The sequence below is a fragment of the Oncorhynchus mykiss genome, chromosome 6, assembly GCF_013265735.2.
Source record: "Oncorhynchus mykiss isolate Arlee chromosome 6, USDA_OmykA_1.1, whole genome shotgun sequence".
Classification (NCBI taxonomy): Eukaryota; Metazoa; Chordata; class Actinopteri; order Salmoniformes; family Salmonidae; genus Oncorhynchus; species Oncorhynchus mykiss.
In genome coordinates this window covers 95,947,522-95,970,985 of record NC_048570.1, presented here as the reverse complement: position 1 = coordinate 95,970,985, position 23,464 = coordinate 95,947,522, and the positions used below count along the sequence as shown (strand labels likewise).

The following is a 23,464-nucleotide window of genomic DNA, read 5'->3' as shown; positions in this document are numbered from 1 at the left end:
TTTAAATAAATGTATCATAGAAGAGAAAGTCACCTAAACCTGATGAATTCTAAGAAATAACGGAGAAATACGATAAAGTTTTGTGCAATCAGGATGTTAAATTTTTTATGAATCGACATACGATATAAATTTAGCGAAGTACATGGTACGTTTAAATTTTGGAGTATAGAAATATATATATACCATAGCCTCTATCAACGCAATGTCAAATGTTATTGTGTTGATGTGTCGTCATATGAGCAGGGAGGTCAAGGGCTGAGAAGAAGAACCGTGTTTCCGGTGTCTTCTGTTACTACGCCACCTACTGTTGTGGATGACTGATCTCACCATAGCCTCTATCAACGCAGTTCATGATGCTGATTAAAGTGGGTGAAGGTTCGAGTTCAGGAAAGTGATTGATGTTTGTGGTTAGTATTTTTTTGGGCAAACAGATAATGTAAACTTTCTATAAGATGACAAATGAATTGATTTGTGAGATTAAATTACAATTGAAGGGTAAGCTGTTTTATTCACAAACACAACAACTCCCTATCTACTTTTCAACTCCGAGAAGAGAAGAGGTTTTGAAACTGTTGAATTCAGTAGTATAAAATTCAGTATAGAGTGACACGAATACATCACACAGTAGGCAGTATAAGATGAACCGTGTCCCCAGGTTCAACTGGCAGCTGGTGGACGAGATAGAAGACAACTAGGGACAAATATGTCTTTTAACTTGTCAAATACAATTTAAACCTTAGACATAGATTATATACAAGTGCTTGAACAGCGCAAAACATGAGGGATTTTTAACAATGTCGAGGACAAATTTAAAAGCAAAAAATATGACATCATTGTGGTTCTCTTAAATTCTCTCAAGTCATGTACAAGAACAGCATATTGTCAGCTTCTCCAATGGCGCCCCGTTCCCTAGGGCATAGGGTGTGATTTGAGATGGCGCCCCGTTCCCTAGGGTATAGGGTGTGAGTTGAGATGGCGCCCCGTTCCCTAGGGCATAGGGTGTGATTTGAGATGCAGACCAATGGCGCCCCGTTCCCTAGGGCATATGGTGTGATTTGAGATGGCGCCCCGTTCCCTAGGGCATAGGGTGTGATTTGAGATGGAGCCATTGACCTCCTATATCTAGTCAATTAGTTCATTATGACACAGTACAGAACGTTCATTATGACACAGTACAGAACATTCATTATAACACAGTACAGAACATTCATTATGACACAGTACAGAACATTCATTATGACACAGTACAGAACATTCATTATGACACAGTACAGAACATTCATTATGACACAGTACAGAACATTCATTATGACACAGTACAGAACATTCATTATGAGACAGTACAGTACCTTCATTTCTAACATGTGTCTCAATTGGCACCCTATTCCCTAAGTAGTGCACTACTTTTGACTAGGGCCTATTGGGTAGTGCACCACATAAGGAAAAGGGTACCATTTGGGATGCACTAAAAGACATTTGTCCACATCAGTCAGTTTAGGCTGTTTATTATCTTCCTCTATTCGTTTTTCTCAGGAGGAACGACCTCCATCAGCAGCTGGAGGTGCATGGTGATTGGCCCTGCAGGGGAAGTGAGAGGTTAAAGGTCAGATTGGACCAATTAGGCTAATTAAAAGGTGAATAATAAATAAATAACTTTAATAAAGGTGACATCAGCCCAATCACAGCATGATCTATAGGCTCTGTGACCTTCTGAGTTGAACTCCACAATGACTGGAATTATCTAAAGGGGAAGAACACTACCGCTCACTGAGGAATACAACATTTTGATACATAAAGACCCAAGTTGCAGAAGATAATAGTGCACCCTATACCCTATATTATAGTGCACTACCTTTCACCAGGGCCCATAGGGTAGTGCACTACACAGGGAATAAGGGGCCATTTTGGGACACAAGCCAGTGTTGTCTTCTAGTGCACTACAAAGGGAATAGGCGGCCATTTTGCTATAAAGGCTCTCTCTCAACACTCAAGTGTCAACAACTCTGAGCAGTGGGTAGTTACTCACTCATGACCCTGCGTGTCCAGCTGAACCTGCGGTGAACGAAGGGGAAGTAGAGCAGCAGACCGCTGAGGATGAAGATGGTACAGTACAGATACTCCAGCTCTGGCTTGTCTATGATCGGTGCTAGGACCAGGTAGCAGGACACTATCACCACCAGCACTGCTATGGGCATGGGACACTGTTGGGGGACAACCAGGACATAACCACCTGTCAGTCTCACAGGAGGGATCTGGGACAGTATTGCTCTAAAAACAGGTTTAAGTGAATCTGGGATTCAGGAAAACATCAAAGTGGTTACCACCCCATTTGTTGTGGTAACCAGCTGAGGGATGTGACTGGAGAAATGGAACCACTCTAAAATGTAGAGACAGAGCTATGGATGTAAGGACTGACCGTCCACAAGCTCAACATGATAGTTGTAACTATGTTCTTCCAATAGCCAAGAGATGAAGAGGACTTGGATGTATGGCAATGTGAATCTAGTCTTACCTTGACGGGCCTCTTGAGTTCCTTCCTGGTGAAGCGCATGACGATGAGAGCGAGAGCTGTGAGGCCGTAGAAAGCCCACTGGGCGAAACTGAAGTAGTTGATCAGGGTGTTGATGTCTGCTGGGATAATGTAGAATACGGCCAGAATACCCTACAACCACAACAACAACAACAGGGTAAACTGAAGTAGTTGATCAGGGTGTTGATGTCTGCTGGGATAATGTAGAATACGGCCAGAATACCCTACAACCACAACAGGGTAAACTGAAGTAGTTGATCAGGAGTTTGATGTCTGCTGGGATAATGTAGAATACGGCCAGAATACCCTACAACCACAACAGGGTAAACTGAAGTAGTTGATCAGGAGTTTGATGTCTGCTGGGATAATGTAGAATACGGCCAGAATACCCTACAACCACAACAACAACAACAGGGTAAACTGAAGTAGTTGATCAGGGTGTTGATGTCTGCTGGGATAATGTAGAATACGGCCAGAATTCCCTACAACCACAACAGGGTAAACTGAAGTAGTTGATCAGGGTGTTGATGTCAGCTGGGATAATGTAGCATACAGCCAGAAAACCCTACAACCACAACAACAACAACAACAGGGTAAACTGAAGTAGTTGATCAGGATGTTGATGTCTGCTGGGATAATGTAGTATACGGCCAGAATACCCTACAACCACAACAACAACAACAACAGGGTAAACTGAAGTAGTTGATCAGGGTGTTGATGTCTGCTGGGATAATGTAGAATACGGCCAGAATTCCCTACAACCACAACAGGGTAAACTGAAGTAGTTGATCAGGGTGTTGATGTCAGCTGGGATAATGTAGAATACGGCCAGAATACCCTACAACCACAACAACAACAACAACAGGGTAAACTGAAGTAGTTGATCAGGATGTTGATGTCTGCTGGGATAATGTAGAATACGGCCAGAATTCCCTACAACCACAACAGGGCAAACTGAAGTAGTTGATCAGGGTGTTGATGTCAGCTGGGATAATGTAGAATACGGCCAGAATACCCTACAACCACAACAACAACAACAACAACAGGGTAAACTGAAGTAGTTGATCAGGATGTTGATGTCAGCTGGGATAATGTAGAATACGGCCAGAATACCCTACAACCACAACAACAACAACAACAGGGTAAACTGAAGTAGTTGATCAGGATGTTGATGTCTGCTGGGATAATGTAGAATACGGCCAGAATACCATACAATCACAACCACAACAACAACAGGGTAAACTGAAGTAGTTGATCAGGGTGTTGATGTCTGCTGGGATAATGTAGAATACGGCCAGAATACCCTACAACCACAACAACAACAACAGGGTAAACTGAAGTAGTTGATCAGGGTGTTGATGTCTGCTGGGATAATGTAGAATACGGACAGAATACCCTACAACCACAACAACAACAACAACAGGGTAAACTGAAGTAGTTGATCAGGGTGTTGATGTCTGCTGGGATAATGTAGAATACGGACAGAATACCCTACAACCACAACCACAACAACAACAGGGTAAACTGAAGTAGTTGATCAGGGTGTTGATGTCTGCTGGGATAATGTAGAATACGGCCAGAATACCCTACAACCACAACAACAACAACAACAACAGGGTAAACTGAAGTAGTTGATCAGGGTGTTGATGTCAGCTGGGATAATGTAGTATACGGCCAGAATACCCTACAACAACAACAACAACAACAACAACAACAACAGGGTAAACTAACTGAAGCAGCACATTTAAGGAACTTGAGAAAAAAAAACATTATTTCTTGGTATTTCATTACTTTTCCTAAAAGTACCAACAGTTACATTTCATTTCATTCCGGTAATTTTCTAGGAACGTTCTCCAACTGGTTTGACATTGGTAATGTTCTAGGAACGTTCTCCAACTGGTTTGACATTGGTGATGTTCTAGGAACGTTCTCCAACTGGTTTGACATTGGTGATGTTCTAGGAACGTTCTCCAACTGGTTTGACATTGGTAATGTTCTAGGAACGTTCTCCAACTGGTTTGACATTGGTAATGTTCTAGGAACGTTCTCCAACTGGTTTGACATTGGTGATGTTCTAGGAACGTTCTCCAACTGGTTTGACATTGGTGATGTTCTAGGAACGTTCTCCAACTGGTTTGACATTGGTGATGTTCTAGGAACGTTCTCCAACTGGTTTGACATTGGTAATGTTCTAGGAACGTTCTCCAACTGGTTTGACATTGGTAATGTTGTAGGAACGTTCTCCAACTGGTTTGACATTGGTAATGTTCTAGGAACGTTCTCCAACTGGTTTGACATTGGTAATGTTCTAGGAACGTTCTCCAACTGGTTTGACATTGGTAATGCTCTAGGAAAGTTCTCCAACTGGTCTGACATTGGTAATGTTCTAGGAACGTTCTCCAACTGGTTTGACATTGGTCATGTTCTAGGAACGTTCTCCAACTGGTTTGACATTGGTAATGTTCTAGGAACGTTCTCCAACTGGTTTGACATTGGTAATGTTCTAGGAACGTTCTCCAACTGGTTTGACATTGGTAATGTTCTAGGAACGTTCTCCAACTGGTTTGACATTGGTAATGTTCTAGGAACGTTCTCCAACTGGTTTGACAGTGGTAATGTTCTTGGAACGTTCTCCAACTGGTTTGACATTGGTAATGTTCTAGGAACGTTCTCCAACTGGTTTGACATTGGTAATGTTCTAGGAACGTTCTCCAACTGGTTTGACATTGGTAATGTTCTAGGAACGTTCTCCAACTGGTTTGACATTGGTAATGTTCTAGGAACGTTCTCCAACTGGTTTGACATTGGTAATGTTCTAGGAACGTTCTCCAACTGGTTTGACATTGGGAATATTCTCAAATAGTTCAGAGAACATTAAGAAACGTTGTTCTTCTATGGGAATTTTAGTATGTTTCATACATGTTTCAGTGAACAGTGAACAGTTGGGGCCAATTTCATCTTAAAATGTTTCCTGTGTTCAAATTGAAGATGTATAAATTGATATTTCGGATTACAGGATGTCATGGTCATGTTTTTGCATATTCTGTTCCAGGTAAAAGGTTGTTCAGATTCATTTAGATCTGTGAACCATACTTTTTTAATGGCTAGCTCAGAATATGAGCTTTCCAAGAGTTGTTTATATTTAAAAAGATAGATCAGTCCTTTCAGGAGCCCAGGAAATGTATTTATAAATCCCATCATAGGATGGTTCGGTAGTTGCATTTCCCAAGGGACTTCAGAGGCCAGCTGACCTAAGATGTAAATACAGAAAAACAGATTTGACTGGTAATGTATATGTGTCTTTGAGCCTGGTAATGTATATGTGTCTCTGAGCCTGGTAATGTACAGTGCCTTGCGAAAGTATTCGGCCCCCTTGAACTTTGCGACCTTTTGCCACATTTCAGGCTTCAAACATAAAGATATAAAACTGTATTTTTTTGTGAAGAATCAACAACAAGTGGGACACAATCATGAAGTGGAACGACATTTATTGGATATTTCAAAAAATTTTAACAAATCAAAAACTGAAAAATTGGGCGTGCAAAATTATTCACCCCCTTTACTTTCAGTGCAGCAAACTCTCTCCAGAAGTTCAGTGAGGATCTCTGAATCATCCAATGTTGACCTAAATGACTAATGATGATAAATACAATCCACCTGTGTGTAATCAAGTCTCCGTATAAATGCACCTGCACTGTGATAGTCTCAGAGGTCCGTTAAAAGCGCAGAGAGCATCATGAAGAACAAGGAACACACCAGGCAGGTCCGAGATACTGTTGTGAAGAAGTTTAAAGCCGGATATGGATACAAAAAGATTTCCCAAGCTTTAAACATCCCAAGGAGCACTGTGCAAGCGATAATATTGAAATGGAAGGAGTATCAGACCACTGCAAATCTACCAAGACCTGGCCGTCCCTCTAAACTTTCAGCTCATACAAGGAGAAGACTGATCAGAGATGCAGCCAAGAGGCCCATGATCACTCTGGATGAACTGCAGAGATCTACAGCTGAGGTGGGAGACTCTGTCCATAGGACAACAATCAGTTGTATATTGCACAAATCTGGCCTTTATGGAAGAGTGGCAAGAAGAAAGCCATTTCTTAAAGATATCCATAAAAAGTGTTGTTTAAAGTTTGCCACAAGCCACCTGGGAGACACACCAAACATGTGGAAGAAGGTGCTCTGGTCAGATGAAACCAAAATCGAACTTTTTGGCAACAATGCAAAACGTTATGTTTGGCGTAAAAGCAACACAGCTGAACACACCATCCCCACTGTCAAACATGGTGGTGGCAGCATCATGGTTTGGGCCTGCTTTTCTTCAGCAGGGACAGGGAAGATGGTTAAAATTGATGGGAAGATGGATGGAGCCAAATACAGGACCATTCTGGAAGAAAACCTGATGGAGTCTGCAAAAGACCTGAGACTTTGACGGAGATTTGTCTTCCAACAAGACAATGATCCAAAACATAAAGCAAAATCTACAATGGAATGGTTCAAAAATAAACATATCCAGGTGTTAGAATGGCCAAGTCAAAGTCCAGACCTGAATCCAATCGAGAATCTGTGGAAAGAACTGAAAACTGCTGTTCACAAATGCTCTCCATCCAACCTCACTGAGCTCGAGCTGTTTTGCAAGGAGGAATGGGAAAAAATGTTCAGTCTCTCGATGTGCAAAACTGATAGAGACATACCCCAAGCGACTTACAGCTGTAATCGCAGCAAAAGGTGGCGCTACAAAGTATTAACTTAAGGGGGCTGAATAATTTTGCACGCCCAATTTTTCAGTTTTTGATTTGTTAAAAAAGTTTGAAATATCCAATAAATGTCGTTCCACTTCATGATTGTGTCCCACTTGTTGTTGATTCTTCACAAAAAAATACAGTTTTATATCTTTATGTTTGAAGCCTGAAATGTGGCAAAAGGTCGCAAAGTTCAAGGGGGGCGAATACTTTCGCAAGGCACTGTATATGTGTCTTTGAGCTTGGTAATATATATGTGTCTTTGTGCCTGGTAATGTATATGTGTCTTTGAGCCTGATAATGTATGTGTCTTTGAGCTTGGTAATATATATGTGTCTTTGAGCCTGGCAATGCATGTGTCTTTGAGGCTGTTAATGGGTCTTTCAGAGCTTGGAATGTTCTCAAAGCATTACGGTCCATGAAGTCTGTAAGGTTATGGATTGATCTCTCTACGGGTCCAGATTGATCTCTCTACGGGTCCAGATTGATATCTCTCTACGGGTCCAGATTGATCTCTCTACGGGTCCAGATTGATATCTCTCTATGGGTCCAGATTGATATCTCTCTACGGGTCCAGATTGATATCTCTCTACGGGTCCAGATTGATATCTCTCTACGGGTCCAGATTGATATCTCTCTACGGGTCCAGATTGATATCTCTCTACGGGTCCAGATTGGAATCTCTCTACGGGTCCAGATTGATCTCTCTCTACGGGTCCAGATTGATCTCTCTCTACGGGTCCAGATTGATCTCTCTCTACGGGTCCAGATTGATATCTCTCTACGGGTCCAGATTGATATCTCTCTACGGGTCCAGATTGATATCTCTCTATGGGTCCAGATTGATCTCTCTACGGGTCCAGATTGATCTCTCTACGGGTCCAGATTGATATCTCTCTACGGGTCCAGATTGTTCTCTCTACGGGTCCAGATTGATCTCTCTACGGGTCCAGATTGATATCTCTACAGGTACAGACTCTACATTTGGACCGCCCTCCAAATCGCAAGGCATTATTGTGAAATATTTGAGTATGCCATTTTGATTCCCAGTTACATTTTCCGCCAAATAGTTTGAGCAATAACAGGACCAAAGTGCAGTGTACATTGATTGAGAGATGGTCTATCAGTGGAGACCACCTCTTCCAGGACAATAGGAGACATATTACATTGTTTAAGGGATATATCAGTGGAGACCACCTCTTCCATGGCGTTAGGTGATACCGTATTACAATGTTTAAGGGACTACCTCTTCCAGGACAGTAGGAGTCACCATATTTCTCTCTTATCATCCAGGGGCGGAAGAATAATGTCTAAACCAACTTTAGTTGGGATGAAATGCTATTGGTATGTTAGGCCACTGGGGGGGGCAGTAATGTATAAAGTGATAGGTCAGGTTATAGGTTAGGCCACTGGGGGGCAGTAATGTATATGGGGATGGGTCAGGTTATAGGTTAGGCCACTGGGGGGCAGTAATGTATATGGGGATGGGTCAGGTTATAGGTTAGGCCAATGGGGGGCAGTAATGTATAAAGTGATGGGTCAGGTTATAGATTAGACCACTGGGGGGCAGTAATGTATATTGGGATGGGTCAGGTTATAGGTTAGGCCACTTGGGGGCAGTAATGTATATGGGGATGGGTCAGGTTATAGGTTAGGCCAATGGGGGGCAGTAATGTGTAAAGTGATGGGTCAGGTTATAGATTAGACCACTGGGGGGCAGTAATGTATATGGGGATGGGTCAGGTTATAGGTTAGGCCACTGGGGGGGCAGTAATGTATAAAGTGATGGGTCAAGTTATAGGTTAGGCCACTGGGGGGCAGTAATGTATAAAGTGATGGGTCAGGTTATAGGTTAGGCCACTGGGGGGCAGTAATGTATAAAGTGATGGGTCAGGTTAAAGGTTAGACCACTGGGGGGCAGTAATATACATGGGGATGGGTCAGGTTATAGGTTAGACCACTGGGGTGCAGTAATGTATATGGGGATGGGTCAGGTTATAGGTTAGACCACTGGGGGGCCAGTAATGTATACGTGAAGGGTCAGGTTATAGGTTAGACCACTGGGGGGCAGTAATGTATAAGTGATGGATCAGGTTATGAGTTAGGCCACTGGGGGGCAGTAATGTATAAGTGATGGGTCAGGTTATAGGTTAGACCACTGGGGGGCAGTAATGTATAAGTGATGGGTCAGGTTATAGGTTAGACCACTGGGGGGCAGTAATGTATAAGTGATAGTTCAGGTTATAGGTTAGACCACTGGGGGGCAGTAATGTATATGGGGATGGGTCAGGTTGTAGGTTAGACCACTGGGGGGCAGTAATGTATAAGTGATGGGTCAGGTTATAGGTTAGACCACTGGGGGGCAGTAATGTATAAGTGATGGGTCAGGTTATAGGTTAGGCCACTGGGGGGCAGTAATGTATAAGTGATTGGTCAGGTTATAGGTTAGGCCACTGGGGGGCAGTAATGTATATGGGGATGGGTCAGGTTATAGGTTAGTCCACTGGGGGGTTAGTAATGTATAAAGTGATGGGTCAGGTTATAGGTTAGGCCACTGGGGGGCAGTAATGTATATGGGGATGGGACAGGTTATAGGTTAGTCCACTGGGGGTTAGTAATGTTTATAGTGATGGGTCACGTTATAGATTAGACCACTGGGGGGGGGGACAGTAATGTATATGGGGATGGGTCAGGTTATAGGTTAGACCACTGGGGGGGGGGGACAGTAATGTATATAGGGATGGGTCAGGTTATAGGTTAGTCCACTGGGGGGAAGTAATGTATAAGTGATGGGTCAGGTTATAGGTTAGGCCACTGGGGGGCAGTAATGTATATGGGGATGGGTCAGGTTATAGGTTAGTACACTGGGGGTTATTAATGTATAAAGTGATGGGTCAGGTTATAGGTTAGACCACTGGGGGGGGGCAGTAATGTATATGGGGATGGGTCAGGTTATAGGTTAGACCACTGGGGGGGGCAGTAATGTATATGGGGATGGGTCAGGTTATAGGTTAGGCCACTGTGGGGGCAGTAATGTATAAAGTGATGGGTCAGGTTATAGGTTAGGCCACTGGGGGGAGGGCAGTAATCTATAAGTGATGGGTCAGGTTATAGGTTAGGCCACTGGGGGGCAGTAATGTATAAGTGATGGGTCAGGTTATAGGTTAGGCCACTGGGGGGGCAGTAATGTATAAAGTGATGGGTCAGGTTATAGGTTAGACCACTGGGGGTCAGTAATGTATATGGGGATGGGTCAGGTTATAGGTTAGGCCACTGTGGGGGCAGTAATGTGTAAAGTGATGGGTCAGGTTATAGGTTAGGCCACGGGGGGGGGGGGGGGGGGGGCAGTAATGTATAAATGATGGGTCAGGTTATAGGTTAGACCACTGGGGGGCAGTAATGTATAAGTGATGGGTCAGGTTATAGGTTAGACCACTGGGGGGCAGTAATGTATATGGGGATGGGTCAGGTTATAGGTTAGGCCACTGTGGGGGCAGTAATGTATAAAGTGATGGGTCAGGTTATAGGTTAGGCCACTGGGGGGAGGGCAGTAATCTATAAGTGATGGGTCAGGTTATAGGTTAGGCCACTGGGGGGCAGTAATGTATAAGTGATGGGTCAGGTTATAGGTTAGGCCACTGGGGGGGCAGTAATGTATAAAGTGATGGGTCAGGTTATAGGTTAGACAACTGGGGGGCAGTAATGTATAAGTGATGGGTCAGGTTATAGGTTAGACCACTGGGGGGCAGTAATGTATAAAGTGATGGGTCAGGTTATAGGTTAGTCCACTGGGGGGCAGTAATGTATAAGTGAACGGTCAGGTTATAGGTTAGGTCACTGGGGGGGGGGGGGCAGTAATGTATATGGGGATGGGTCAGATTATAGGTTAGGCCACTGGGGGGGGCAGTAATGTATAAAGTGATAGGTCAGGTTATAGGTTAGGCCACTGGGGGGCAGTATTGTATATGGGGATGGGTCAGGTTATAGGTTAGGCCACTGGGGGGCAGTAATGTATATGGGGATGGGTCAGGTTATAGGTTAGGCCACTGGGGGGGGGGCAGTAATGTATATGGGGATGAGTCAGGTTATAGGTTAGGCCACTGGGGGGCAGTAATGTATATGGGGATGGGTCAGGTTATAGGTTAGGCCACTGGGGGGCAGTAATGTATATGGGGATGGGTCAGGTTATAGGTTAGACCACTGGGGGGCAGTAATGTATATGGGGATGGGTCAGGTTATAGGTTAGACCACTGGGGGGCAGTAATGTATATGGGGATGGGTCAGGTTATAGGTTAGACCACTGGGGGGCAGTAATGTATAAGTGATGGGTCAGGTTATAGGTTAGACCACTGGGGGGGGGGGGCAGTAATGTATATGGGGGTGGGTCAGGTTATAGGTTAGACCACTGGGGGGCCAGTAATGTATACGTGAAGGGTCAGGTTATAGGTTAGACCACTGGGGGGCAGTAATGTATAAGTGATGGATCAGGTTATGAGTTAGGCCACTGGGGGGCAGTAATGTATAAGTGATGGGTCAGGTTATAGGTTAGACCACTGGGGGGCAGTAATGTATAAGTGATGGGTCAGGTTATAGGTTAGACCACTGGGGGGCAGTAATGTATAAGTGATAGTTCAGGTTATAGGTTAGACCACTGGGGGGCAGTAATGTATATGGGGATGGGTCAGGTTGTAGGTTAGACCACTGGGGGGCAGTAATGTATAAGTGATGGGTCAGGTTATAGGTTAGACCACTGGGGGGCAGTAATGTATAAGTGATGGGTCAGGTTATAGGTTAGGCCACTGGGGGGCAGTAATGTATATGGGGATGGGTCAGGTTATAGGTTAGTCCACTGGGGGGTTAGTAATGTATAAAGTGATGGGTCAGGTTATAGGTTAGGCCACTGGGGGGCAGTAATGTATATGGGAATGGGACAGGTTATAGGTTAGTCCACTGGGGGTTAGTAATGTTTATAGTGATGGGTCACGTTATAGATTAGACCACTGGGGGGGGGGGGACAGTAATGTATATGGGGATGGGTCAGGTTATAGGTTAGACCACTGGGGGGGGGGGCAGTAATGTATATAGGGATGGGTCAGGTTATAGGTTAGTCCACTGGGGGGAAGTAATGTATAAGTGATGGGTCAGGTTATAGGTTAGGCCACTGGGGGGCAGTAATGTATATGGGGATGGGTCAGGTTATAGGTTAGTACACTGGGGGTTATTAATGTATAAAGTGATGGGTCAGGTTATAGGTTAGACCACTGGGGGGGGGCAGTAATGTATATGGGGATGGGTCAGGTTATAGGTTAGACCACTGGGGGGGGCAGTAATGTATATGGGGATGGGTCAGGTTATAGGTTAGGCCACTGTGGGGGCAGTAATGTATAAAGTGATGGGTCAGGTTATAGGTTAGGCCACTGGGGGGAGGGCAGTAATCTATAAGTGATGGGTCAGGTTATAGGTTAGGCCACTGGGGGGCAGTAATGTATAAGTGATGGGTCAGGTTATAGGTTAGGCCACTGGGGGGGCAGTAATGTATAAAGTGATGGGTCAGGTTATAGGTTAGACCACTGGGGGGCAGTAATGTATATGGGGATTGGTCAGGTTATAGGTTAGGCCACTGTGGGGGCAGTAATGTATAAAGTGATGGGTCAGGTTATAGGTTAGGCCACGGGGGGGGGGGGGGGGGGGGCAGTAATGTATAAATGATGGGTCAGGTTATAGGTTAGACCACTGGGGGGCAGTAATGTATAAGTGATGGGTCAGGTTATAGGTTAGACCACTGGGGGGCAGTAATGTATATGGGGATGGGTCAGGTTATAGGTTAGGCCACTGTGGGGGCAGTAATGTATAAAGTGATGGGTCAGGTTATAGGTTAGGCCACTGGGGGGAGGGCAGTAATCTATAAGTGATGGGTCAGGTTATAGGTTAGGCCACTGGGGGGCAGTAATGTATAAGTGATGGGTCAGGTTATAGGTTAGGCCACTGGGGGGGCAGTAATGTATAAAGTGATGGGTCAGGTTATAGGTTAGACAACTGGGGGGCAGTAATGTATAAGTGATGGGTCAGGTTATAGGTTAGACCACTGGGGGGCAGTAATGTATAAAGTGATGGGTCAGGTTATAGGTTAGTCCACTGGGGGGCAGTAATGTATAAGTGAACGGTCAGGTTATAGGTTAGGTCACTGGGGGGGGGGGGGGGGGGGGCAGTAATGTATATGGGGATGGGTCAGATTATATTTTAGGCCACTGGGGGGGGCAGTAATGTATAAAGTGATAGGTCAGGTTATAGGTTAGGCCACTGGGGGGCAGTATTGTATATGGGGATGGGTCAGGTTATAGGTTAGGCCACTGGGGGGGGGGCAGTAATGTATATGGGGATGGGTCAGGTTATAGGTTAGGCCACTGGGGGGGGGGCAGTAATGTATATGGGGATGAGTCAGGTTATAGGTTAGGCCACTGGGGGGCAGTAATGTATATGGGGATGGGTCAGGTTATAGGTTAGGCCACTGGGGGGCAGTAATGTATATGGGGATGGGTCAGGTTATAGGTTAGACCACTGGGGGGCAGTAATGTATATGGGGATGGGTCAGGTTATAGGTTAGACCACTGGGGGGGCAGTAATGTATATGGGGATGGGTCAGGTTATAGGTTAGACCACTGGGGGGGGCAGTAATGTATATGGGGATGGGTCAGGTTATAGGTTAGGCCACTGGGGGGGCAGTAATGTATAAAGTGATGGGTCAGGTTATAGGTTAGACCACTGGGGGGGGGGGGCAGTAATGTATTAAGTGATGGGTCAGGTTATAGGTTAGACCACTGGGGGGGCTAGCAGTAATGTATAAAGTGATAGGTCAGGTTATAGGTTAGGCCACTGGGGGGCAGTAATGTATATGGGGATGGGTCAGGTTATAGGTTAGACCACTGGGGGGCAGTAATGTATAAGTGATTGGTCAGGTTATAGGTTAGGTGACTGTAGGGCAGTAATGTATAAGTGATGGGTCAGGTTATAGGTTAGACCACTGGGGGGCAGTAATGTATAAGTGATGGGTCAGGTTATAGGCACATTATTCTATTTATAATTCTGCAAGCTCTGTCAAGTTGGTAGTTGATCATTGCTATAATATATAATGTAATTTATCAGACACTTTTATCCAAAGCGATTCATGCAGACATTTGATGTATGTTTCTTCCTGGGAACCTACTGTCGTTGCATTGCAAGCACCATGCTCTACCAACTGATGTGCAGAGATTCTCAACACGATTTAAGTCAGAACTGTAACTTGGCCACTCAGGAACATTCAAAGTCTTCTTGTTAACAACATCTTATTATGTCCACCCCTGTTTTTCATTTTTTTGCCTAAAATCACATACCCAAATCTAACTGCCTTTAACTCAGGCCTTGAAGCATGCATATTCTTGGTACCATTTGAAAGTAAACACTTTGTAGTTTATGTCAATGTGAAAGGAATGTAGGAGAATATAACACAATAGGTCTGGCAAAAGATAATACAAAGAAAAAACTACCCTTTATTTTTTTGTACCATCATCTTGGAAATGCACGAGAAAAGCCATAATGTATTATTCCAGCCCAGCTGCAATTTAGATTTTGGCCACTAGTTGGCAGCAGTGTATGTGCAAAGTCAGCATGATCAAATGAACCTTTGCATTTCTGTTCAAAATTTGTCCTGGCAAATTTTCTTGTTACTTACAACCTCATGCTAATCACATTAGCCTACGTTAGCTCACCCGTCCCCTGAAAGGGTAAACGATCTCGAATAAGTTTTAAGCATCTCCAGTGTATATTTGGCCTTGTGTTTTTGGTTATTGACCTGCTGAAAGGTGAATTTGTCTCCCAGTGTTTGTTGGAAAGCAGACTGAACCAGGTCACCACCATGCTGGAAAATATGAAGACTGGTGCTCAGTCATGTGACGTGTTCAATTTAACATAACGCTTTGTATTCAGGACAACATTTTTTCAGTTTTACTTTAGTGCAAACAGGATGATTCCATACTTAGTTTGACATGTTTCTAAAGGACTGTAACAGAAGTTTTTGAGTTTTTGTCTGCGCCTCATGAAGATGGTTTACTGGGCTGAACACGCTAACAACAAAATAGGAAAAACACCACCAAGTGTGATGAATACTTTTGCACTGTATCTCAGACTTACATTGAAGATGAGTGCGGGGGAAGGAGTGTAACGCTTCAGACTGATATAGGACAAGATCTTTACCATGTGACCCTCTCTTCCTGCCACATAGGTCAACCTGAGGTGGGACAGAGCACAAACATGTTAGTTCAACATAATATTGGCAATATGTTGAACTTGAATTTTGGTTTGCTTTCTTTTCACAATTTTTAACTCTGCTTGTGCTCTCTTCTTTTAGAAAAGCAGATTCAATCTGTTAAACACTTTGGGACAATTGCTGATAAAAAGGGCTTTATAAAATACATTTGTTTTGATTAAATTTGATTAGCAAAAACAATGTCTTCCTGAAGTTGTCCCTTTACCTGCCGGCTGTGAAGCAGCTCCCATTGGCCGCTCCGAAGGTGGAGAAGACGACAAACACAGGGACTACCCATGACAGGGGGTACAGCACTCTGTCACCAAAAGTCTAAGGGGCACAAACAAGTCCCTCAGAGGAGACGGGGGGGGGGGGGGGGGTACGACGACGACACACACAATAAATCAAATGTAATTGTTTGTTGTTGAAATAATGCGTCTTGTTCTTGCTAAGGGAGATATGATGAGCCACACCAATGGCTTCCTCTGTCTCCGCCCCTCTCTATCTCCATGGCGACCCTCTTACCACAGCAACAGCGGGAGACTGCAGTAGTTCCGTAGCGGTCATGGCGCTGAAGTAGGCAATGTTGACCAGCACATAGCACACAGACACCAAAGGAATACCAATGATAATGGCCAGGGGAAGGTTTCTGTTAGAGAGATATATATATATATATATATATATAGAGAGAGAGAGAGATAGAGAGTGTTATTGTGAGATAGAGAGAGAGAGATATATATAGAGAGTGTTAGTGTGAGATAGACAGACTACAACCAACACATGTTACACAGAGACCAGTGTTAGTGGATTATGTAGCACACAGACAGAGACAGAGAGTTGATTAAACTCTTGTCTCCCTAACAAGAAAGCAGGTGGCGTGTGAATGCCAAGGGAACCCAGGCTTCCCCGAAAATCAGACCAATAAAACAAATACAATCATTAAAGCAATTTATCTGTGGAGGAATCAATTGAAGTGGCTGAATCAATTGAAGTGGCTGAATCAATTCTTAAGTGGCTGAATCAATTGAAGTGGCTGAATCAATTGAAGTGGCTGAATCAATTGAAGTGGCTGAATCAATTGAAGTGGCTGAATCAATTCTTAAGTGGCTGAATCAAACATTCTCAGAACCTCAAGTGGCTGAATCTATCTCATCAGAGAAATCATAAGAGCGAGGGAAACAGCGCCCCTCTGTCTCAGTATGTGTAGCAGATGTATCTGATGCTGTCTGGCCAAAATGAGTATGACATGTTACCGCAGAAGCATTTGATTGATTGATGCCAGCGAGCATTTGACTTCCTTTGATATTTTTTTAAATAAAATAATTAACCAATCAGCATTGAGATGAGCTCAACTGTGGAAAGTCCTGGTGCAGCAAAACCACCCCACAAGGGAGGCCACTTTGGATTTGGCTTCACACCAATCAAATCACATCCTAGGCAAAACGTCATCATTGTCAGAAAAACTTGTTCGTTTCTGGTCTGCTTGTGTTGATGTCTTGCAGTAGCTAGCTAGCTAAATCAGTCCTTTCCTAAACCATGGATAGATGGACACAGAGATTTGGACTTGTTGTTTTTACTTAATTCTCTGTACAGGCCAAAGATGATAACAGAGTTCTGATTAAGCCATAAATTCACAGGTTGTGCCACTGGCCTGAGACGATGTTCAATATGTAGCCTAGATATAGTAGGCTCACGTTAACTAGCTAAATAACATAGCTGATTCATTGTTGCCCAGCGAGGAAGCTAGTCTAGTAAGTTTTTTAGCCAGGTAGCCTAGATATAGTAGGCTCACGTTAACTAGCTAAATAACATAGCTGGTTCATTGTTGCCCAGCGAGGAAGCTAGTCTAGTAAGTTTTTTTTAGCCAGGTAGCCTAGATATAGTAGGCTCACGTTAACTAGCTAAATAACGTAGCTGGTTCATTGTTGCCCAGCGAGGAAGCTAGTCTAGTAAGTTTTTTAGCCAGGTAGCCTAGTCTAGAAACTAAAAGCGTGTACTTCTCTCTGACAGAGTCATAGACCTTGTTGCGAACATGAAAGAGAGGAGGATGGCACTGGTGTTCAACTAGTCTACAAATAGGGTGAGTCAACACGTTGTTTATACTTGAACACACAAGTACTATGGACAGCCACATGATGTTTAGCTCTGTTGATTGGACTAATTGGTTTAATGGCTTTTAAACTGTCTTGGCTTCCTCAGTGATATTACCCACGCCTGGCTTCCCCAGTGATATTACCCACTCTTGGCTTCCCCAGTGATATTACCCACGCTTGGCTTCCTCAGTGATATTACCCACTCTTGGCTTCCCCAGTGATATTACCCACGCTTGGCTTCCTCAGTGATATTACCCACGCCTGGCTTCCCCAGTGATATTACCCACGCTTGGCTTCCCCAGTGATATTACCCACGCTTGGCTTCCCCAGTGATATTACCCACGCCTGGCTTCCCCAGTGATATTACCCACGCTTGGCTTCCTCAGTGATATTACCCACGCTTGGCTTCCCCAGTGATATTACCCACGCCTGGCTTCCCCAGTGATATTACCCACGCCTGGCTTCCCCAGTGATATTACCCACGCCTGGCTTCCCCAGTGATATTACCCACGCTTGGCTTCCTCAGTGATATTACCCACGCTTGGCTTCCCCAGTGATATTACCCACGCTTGGCTTCCCCAGTGATATTACCCACGCCTGGCTTCCCCAGTGATATTACCCATGCTTGGCCTCCTCAGTGCTATTACCCACACCTGGCTTCCCCAGTGATATTACCCACGCCTGGCTTCCCCAGTGATATTACCCACGCTTGGCTTCCTCAGTGCCATTACCCACGCCTGGCTTCCCCAGTGATATTACCCACGCCTGGCTTCCCCAGTGATATTACCCACGCCTGGCTTCCCCAGTGATATTACCCACGCCTGGCTTCCCCAGTGATATTACCCACGCCTGGCTTCCCCAGTGATATTACCCACGCCTGGCTTCCCCAGTGATATTACCCACGCCTGGCTTCCCCAGTGATATTACCCACGCTTGGCTTCCTCAGTGATATTACCCACGCCTGGCTTCCCCAGTGATATTACCCACGCTTGGCTTCCCCAGTGATATTACCCACGCCTGGCTTCCTCAGTGCCATTACCCACGCTTGGCTTCCCCAGTGATATTACCCACGCCTGGCTTCCCCAGTGCTATTACCCACGCTTGGCTTCCCCAGTGATATTACCCACGCTTGGCTTCCTCAGTGATATTACCCACGCCTGGCTTCCCCAGTGATATTACCCACGCTTGGCTTCCTCAGTGCTATTACCCACGCTTGGCTTCCCCAGTGATATTACCCATGCTTGGTTTCCTCAGTGCTATTACCCACGCTTGGCTTCCTCAGTGATATTACCCACTCTTGGCTTCCCCAGTGATATTACCTAATCTTGGCTTCCCCAGTGATATTACCCATGCTTGGCTTCCCCAGTGATATTACCCACGCTTGGCTTCCCCTGTGATATTACCCACGCTTGGCTTCCCCAGCGATATTACCCACACTTGGCTTCCTCAGTGATATTACCCACGCTTGGCTTCCTCAGTGATATTACCCACACTTGGCTTCCTCAGTGATATTACCCACGCTTGGCTTCCCCTGTGATATTACCCACGCTTGGCTTCCCCAGCGATATTACCCACGCTTGGCTTCCTCAGTGATATTACCCACGCTTGGCTTCCTCAGTGATATTACCCACGCTTGGCTTCCTCAGTGATATTACCCACTCTTGGCTTCCTCAGTGATATTACCCACGCTTGGCTTCCTCAGTGATATTACCCACGCTTGGCTTCCTCAGTGATATTACCCACGCTTGGCTTCCTCAGTGATATTACCCACGCTTGGCTTCCTCAGTGATATTACCCACGCTTGGCTTCCCCAGTGATATTACCCACGCTTGGCTTCCTCAGTGATATTACCCACGCTTGGCTTCCCCAGTGCCATTACCCACGCCTGGCTTCCCCAGTGATATTACCCACGCTTGGCTTCCCCAGTGATATTACCCACGCTTGGCTTCCCCAGTGATATTACCCATGCTTGGCTTCCTCAGTGCTATTACCCACGCTTGGCTTCCCCAGTGATATTACCCATGCTTGGTTTCCTCAGTGCTATTACCCACGCTTGGCTTCCTCAGTGATATTACCCACTCTTGGCTTCCCCAGTGATATTACCCACTCTTGGCTTCCCCAGTGATATTACCCATGCTTGGCTTCCCCAGTGATATTACCCACGCTTGGCTTCCCCTGTGATATTACCCACGCTTGGCTTCCCCAGCGATGTTACCCACACTTGGCTTCCTCAGTGATATTACCCACGCTTGGCTTCCTCAGTGATATTACCCACACTTGGCTTCCTCAGTGATATTACCCACGCTTGGCTTCCCCTGTGATATTACCCACGCTTGGCTTCCCCAGCGATATTACCCACGCTTGGCTTCCTCAGTGATATTACCCACGCTTGGCTTCCTCAGTGATATTACCCACGCTTGGCTTCCTCAGTGATATTACCCACTCTTGACTTCCTCAGTGATATTACCCACGCTTGGCTTCCTCAGTGATATTACCCACGCTTTGCTTCCTCAGTGATATTACCCACGCTTGGCTTCCTCAGTGATATTACCCACGCTTGGCTTCCTCAGTGATATTACCCACGCTTGGCTTCCTCAGTTATATTACCCACGCACTGCTACTAGTGAGCAGCATATGATGCACTCACTGCACTGGTAGTCACTTTGGAGTCTCTGATGAATGACAGTGGAAATCCAGTCTAAGTAAGGCTGCATCCCAATGGCACCCTGTTCCTTACATAGTGCACTACTATTGACCAGGGCCCATCGTGGACGCACCCTAAATGTCAGCTGTATGTACACTCACCTGTATGGGTTTTCCAGCTCCTCTGTTATAAAGTTCAGCTGATTCCTGAGAGACAACACGTGTTTATAGATCACGTATAAACAGGTTGGGTTGACATTCAAAACAGAAATCTCAAAACCATAAAACTGTTTTATTGAGGAAGTGATAAGAACCGAGAGATAGGATACATCCCCAATGGTACCCAATCCCCTACTTAGTGGACTACTTTAGGGTAGAGCGCTATGGGCCCTGACTAGAGCGCTATGGGCCCTGACTAGAGCGCTATGGGCCCTGACTAGAGCACTACGGGCCCCACTGACTAGAGCGCTACGGGGCCCCCTGACTAGAGCGCTATGTGCCCACCCTGACTAGAGTGCTATGGGCCCCCCCTGACTAGAGCACTATGGGCCCTACCCTGACTAGAGCGCTATAGGCCCCCCCTGACTAGAGCGCTACGGACCCCACTGACTAGAGCGCTACGGGCCCCCCTGACTAGAGCGCTACGGGCCCCCCTGACTAGAGCGCTACGGGCCCCCTGACTAGAGCGCTACGGGCCCCCCTAACTAGAGAGCTACGGGCCCCCCTGACTAGAGTGCTACGGGCCCCCCTGACTAGAGCGCTACTGGCCCTCCTGACTAGAGCGCTATGGGCCCACCTGACTTGAGCACTACAGGCCCCCCTGACTAGAGCGCTACGGGCCCCCCTGACTAGAGCGCTACGGGCCCCCCTGACTAGAGCGCTACGGGCCCTGACTAGAGCGCTACGGACCCTGACTAGAGCACTTTGGGCCCCCCTGACTAGAGCGGTACGGGCCCTGGTCAAAAGTAGTGACCTATATAGGAAGTAGGGTGCCATTTGAGATGCAGATGTAGTCTTACCACCCATCGTAGGCCCAGAGCCCGTTGTAAAACGCCAGTCCAATGGATCCAAAGGAGGTTGAGGCTCCTTCAAATGGGTTGGACAGATTCTCAGTGTTTCCTGGGCACAAACGTGACAGTATATACATTTTAATATTCATACTTCTGACCAGGGCCCATAGGGTGTACCCAAAAGTAGTACACTACAGAGTGATATTTGAAACTTCCGCATGATAACACAGGGTGGGTACTGGAATAAATGGCAAAGTTTTCATCCCAAATGGTACCCTATTCTATACAGAAGTGTTCTACTTTTGACCAGGATCCATAGGGCTCTGAGGGATATATACTGGGCAGCAGGATAGCCTAGCGATTAGAGCGTTGGACTAGTAACCGAACGGTTGCAAGAAAACATGTTGTTCTGCCCCTGAACAACGCAGCTGTGCACTGTTCCTAAGCCGTCATTGAAAATAAGAATTTGTTCTTAACTGACTTACCTAGTTAAATAAAGGTAAAATACAATTAAAATCAAAATACGACTCTGAGGGATCTGTAGGGCTCTGAGGGATGTCTGGGATCTACAGTATAGGGCTCTGAGGGTTCTATAGCGATCTGAGGGCTCTGATAAATCTGAGGGATGTATAGGGCTCTGGGGTATCCGTTGGCATCTATAGGGCTATGGGCGATCCGTAGGGTTCTGGGGGATCTGAGGCATGTATAGAGCTCTGATGGATCTATTGGGCTCTAATGGATCTATAGGGCTCAGAGATCTGAGGGAAGTATAGGGCTCTGAGGGATGTATAGGGGTCCGTAGGGCTCTGGGAGATCCGTAGGGCTCTGGGGGATCTGAGGGATCTATAGGGATCTGAGGGATCTGTCGGGCTCTGAGGGATCTGTCGGGCTCTGGGGGATCCATAGGGCTATGTGGGATCCATTGGGCTCTGGGGGATCTATTGGGCTCTGGGGGATCTATTGGGCTCTGGGGGATCCATTCTGATCCGATGGATCTATAGGACTCCGGTGAATCTATAGGGCTCCGATGGATCTATAGGACTCTGATATCTGAGGGATGTATAGGGCTCTGGGGGATCCGTAGTGCTTTGAAGAATGTATAGGGCTTAGAGATCTGAGGGATGTATATTCCTTTGATGGATCTGTAATGCTCTGTGAGATCCGTAGCGCTCTGGGGGAGTCGTAGGGCTATGATAGATCTGTAGGGCTCTGGGGGATCTACAGTATGGGGCTCTAGGGGATCTACAGTATAGGGCTCTGGGGGATCTACAGCGTAGGGCTCTGGGGGATCTACAGCGTAGGGCTCTGAGGGATCTACAGCGTAGGGGCTCTGGGGGATCTACAGTGTGAAGCTCAGATGGATCTGTCGGGATCAGATGGATCTGTTGGGATCAGAGGGATCTGTCGGGCTCTGAGGGATCTGTCGGGCTCTGAGAGATCTGTCTGGCTCTGGGGGATCTGTCGGGCTCTGGGGGATCCATCAGACTCTGAGGGACCCGTCGGGCTCTGGGGGATACGTCGGGCTCTGGGAGATCCATATGTGGGATCCATTGGGCTCTGGGGGATCTATTGGGCTCTGGGGGATCTATTGGGCTCTGCGGGATCCATTCTGATCCGATGGATCTATAGGACTCCGGTGAATCTATAGGGCTCTGATGGATTTATAGGGCTCTGATATCTGAGGGATGTATAGGGCTCAGAGATCTGAGTGATGTATACGGCTCTGATGGATCTGTAAGGCTCTGTGAGATCCGTAGCACTCTGGGGGAGTCGTAGCACTCTGGGGGATCTACAGTATAGGGCTCTGGGGGATCCATAGGGCTCTGGGGGATCCATTGGGCTCTGGGGGATCCATTGGGCTCTGGGGGATACATTGGGCTCTGGGGGATCCATTGGGCTTTGATGGATCTATAGGGCTCTGATGGATCTATAGGGCTCAGATATCTGATGGATGTATAGGGCTCTGGGGGATCCGTAGGGCTCTGGGGGATCCATAGTGCTTTGAGGAATGTATAGGGCTTAGAGATCTGAGGGATGTATATTCCTTTGATGGATCTGTAATGCTCTGTGAGATCCGTAGCGCTCTGGGGGAGTCGTAGGGCTCTGATGGATCTGTAGGGATCTGGGGGATCTACAGTGTGGGGCTATAGGGGATCTACAGT

General features: G+C 46.0%; 1 protein-coding gene across 2 annotated transcripts in view; it reads right to left on the bottom strand.

Moving 5' to 3' along the window:
* Nucleotides 1-488: 488 nt before the first annotated feature.
* The window catches only part of LOC110510618 (b(0,+)-type amino acid transporter 1-like), a 70,378-nt gene continuing 47,402 nt past the window's right edge, over nucleotides 489-23,464 (bottom strand). The window contains exons 6-13 of one of the 2 annotated variants that reach the window (XM_036981666.1): nucleotides 21,312-21,411; nucleotides 20,455-20,499; nucleotides 16,082-16,205; nucleotides 15,783-15,886; nucleotides 15,442-15,538; nucleotides 2,513-2,662; nucleotides 2,027-2,201; nucleotides 489-1,578 (exon numbers count right to left, since the gene is read on the bottom strand). In XM_036981666.1, the coding sequence (XP_036837561.1) occupies nucleotides 1,517-1,578; nucleotides 2,027-2,201; nucleotides 2,513-2,662; nucleotides 15,442-15,538; nucleotides 15,783-15,886; nucleotides 16,082-16,205; nucleotides 20,455-20,499; nucleotides 21,312-21,411 (857 nt within the window). In that variant the 3' untranslated portion in view covers nucleotides 489-1,516. Of the gene's footprint in view, nucleotides 1,579-2,026; nucleotides 2,202-2,512; nucleotides 2,663-3,509; nucleotides 4,215-15,441; nucleotides 15,539-15,782; nucleotides 15,887-16,081; nucleotides 16,206-20,454; nucleotides 20,500-21,311; nucleotides 21,412-23,464 lie in introns of those variants that run through there. The other variant, XM_036981667.1, reaches the window with a different exon arrangement.